The sequence below is a fragment of the Quercus suber genome, unplaced genomic scaffold, assembly GCF_002906115.3.
Source record: "Quercus suber isolate HL8 unplaced genomic scaffold, Cork oak 2.0 scaffold_111, whole genome shotgun sequence".
Taxonomy (NCBI): Eukaryota; Viridiplantae; Streptophyta; class Magnoliopsida; order Fagales; family Fagaceae; genus Quercus; species Quercus suber.
Window position 1 is genome coordinate 962,121 of NW_027069576.1, and position 2,701 is coordinate 964,821.

Below are 2,701 nucleotides of genomic sequence, written 5' to 3' on the forward strand. Positions count from 1 at the left end.
CCAACCAATCAACCCCTAATGTTTAGATCATAAAAAAATTATTTGTCACTATAATCCCATTCAATTTTTATTTTTTCTGGTATGAATTATACAATTCTACTTACGAGATAGGATCTAAACTTAAAACATATTCATACAATATAAGATTTTCATGGGCCATATATTCACGAGCTGAATGTAAAGTGAAAAAAAAAAAAAAGCCATGACTTCCCAATTTGGCCCAGTTGAGTCTTCAAGCTTAAATTGATAGGTCCACAATGTGCCCACAAAGACAAAAGTAACTCCTACATGATTCTCAAGAGTCCTAGAAAGTTCCAAAGAAGCAAAATCACAAAAACAGGCCTAGACTATACTAGAATACTCTTGGGACCTTAATAAATACCCAACCCATCAACTATTTTCACCATCCAAATTTCTCAGCTATAGCAACCAATCATCATATAGTCTCTGAATCACAACATTTACAAATTCAAAATGTCGCTGATTCCAAGCTTCTTTAATGGCCGACGGAGCAATATCTTTGATCCATTCTTGTAGGACATCTGGGACCCATTCAAGGATTTCCCATTCCCTTCATCTTCATCTCTGTATGTGCCTCAGTTCCTAGCAGAGGCCTCCGCTTTTGTCAATACTTGAATTGATTGGAAGGTGTTGAGGTTAAAAAAAAATCACAGCCTAAGGCCTAAAGAAATAACACATTGGGCTAACCTCATGAGAAATAAAACTAGAGAAATAAAAGAGTTGGGCTCACGTAATGAAGAGAAATGGAAAAAAGAAGAAAAGGATAAGGGGCCCAAAGAGTTGGGATCCAAAGACCCATGGAGGAACAGGCTTTAAAACCCATGAAACAAAGGAAAGGCCCAGCCAACCAAGATTAGTAAGCCAAAAGAAGCCCAATAGGAAGAATTGGGCCGAGATCCCAGAGATTGCCCCCTTGGGATCTCTGGGATGCACAACACAACATAAATAGGATTGAAACGGCTCAAAGGAAAGTACCAAGGAGCATAAAGAACAAAGGACAGATGGGTCCCTCTTAAGTGCCCAGTGATACATTAAGGAATCAGAAGGTATAAAGCAACCATTCATGAATAAAGGAGCGGTACCTCAAGAAACCCAAAATGAGAAACTATAAGTGGAAGTGGCTGGAAGGAAACTTTCAACCTAGCAGAAATGAATTCCGCTCACTTGGGAAAAATGACAAAAGGGAATACAGCCAAAAGCTGGGTTTGAAAAGGTAAGAAGTTTTGAAGAACGTGAAATTGAGAACAGCTCTCTAAGCACACCTTGTAATGGAAAGTCAGCCATGGGCTTTCAAAGAAACAGCACCTAAAGGAGGAGATTATGAGAAACAGGGAAAGACTCAGCTTTCTGAGTGATAGGCACAAAACGGGCTCTGGTTCCCAGGGAAACAAGAGAGAGGAATCAATAGTCTCCCGGGACCCTAAAATGACACTATAAAAAGGGGGGAAGCAGTACTGAATAAGCACGGAAAAATTACGGAGAGAACTCTGTAAAATTCAAGGAAAAAACAGTGAAATATCTCCTGGTATCCCAGAAACAGCCACTATAGCACATACTTGGATTCAAAAGGATTTAAATTTTGCAAGTTTTAGAGGTTTGAATAGCCATCAAAGTCTGCAATTTTTGAGCTTATTTGAACCTTGTGTCACGCCTTAGTGAGCACACTGTAATCACAATTAAGAAGAAAAACTAATAAAGTATTTCTTATTAATTTGAGGATCCCTGACAATTTGTTTTGTGTATTTCCTAAATACTTTGCACTCCTTTGTTGTTTTCATTATTATTCAATACAAATATTCTCGTTTTCTTTACTAGTTTATGTGTATTGTAGGAAGTTTGCCCTGTGCACTACTTGGTTCTTAAATAGCTCCCTTTAGCTGCGGTGAACCAAACCCAGTCCACCAAACTACAATTATTTGGCCTAGGATCCTTGGGCGGTGTGCTGAAGAAAAAGGCATGCCCACATCAGGAAACCCCAGAAGCCCATGTGTTTTAAGGCTGATCTTCTTGGGCTCAAAAAGGAGGAAGTGAAAGTCGAGGTTGAAGATGACAGAGTGGTTCGGATTAGCGGAGAGAGGAAGACAGAGAAGGAAGACAAGAATGACACGTGGCATCGTGTTGAGTGCAGCAATGGCAAGTTCTTGAGGAGTTTCAGGTTGCCGGAGAATGCGAAGATGGATCAGATTAAGGCTGCGATGGAGAACGGTGTTCTCACTGTTACTGTTCCAAAAGTAGAGGCGAAGAAACCTGATGTCAAGGCTATTGAAATCTCTGGTCGATATTTTGTGGATCATCTAAGTCTCAACTTATAGAGCATCTTTAGTTGGACATACTAGTAATTTGCAAAATATAGAGAAACCTGTTTGCATTTATGTGCTATGGGTAACGTGGTTAATCTTTCAGCTATGTTCCAAGTGTGATGATTTAATAAGTAATGAACATATAATTATATAAACAGTGTATCTATTTTTGTTTATTATGTTCATATGTGGTGTTCCATTGCGTCATTAAGTTCTTGGTTGCTTGAAAGAGATATTTTTTTTCTTCGCTCAATAAGTTAAGCAGACGAATTCAAAAGGATCAAGGAAAATAATGCAAGCTAAAGGGCACGCATAAGAGTCAAGTAAATAAAATCAGGCAAGGATAAAAAATTGCAATTATGTCACCTAGTTCGGTTACT

The 2,701-nt window shown here is 38.7% G+C and overlaps 1 protein-coding gene across 1 annotated transcript; it reads left to right on the forward strand.

Moving 5' to 3' along the window:
• The first annotated feature begins 402 nt into the window (after positions 1-402).
• LOC112012108 (17.3 kDa class I heat shock protein) lies at positions 403-2,495 on the forward strand. The gene is given in 3 exon segments (XM_024044487.2): positions 403-648; positions 1,991-2,011; positions 2,013-2,495. Coding segments are annotated over 3 exon segments (516 nt in total). The 5' UTR covers positions 403-474; the 3' UTR covers positions 2,334-2,495.
• Positions 2,496-2,701: the final 206 nt, after the last annotated feature.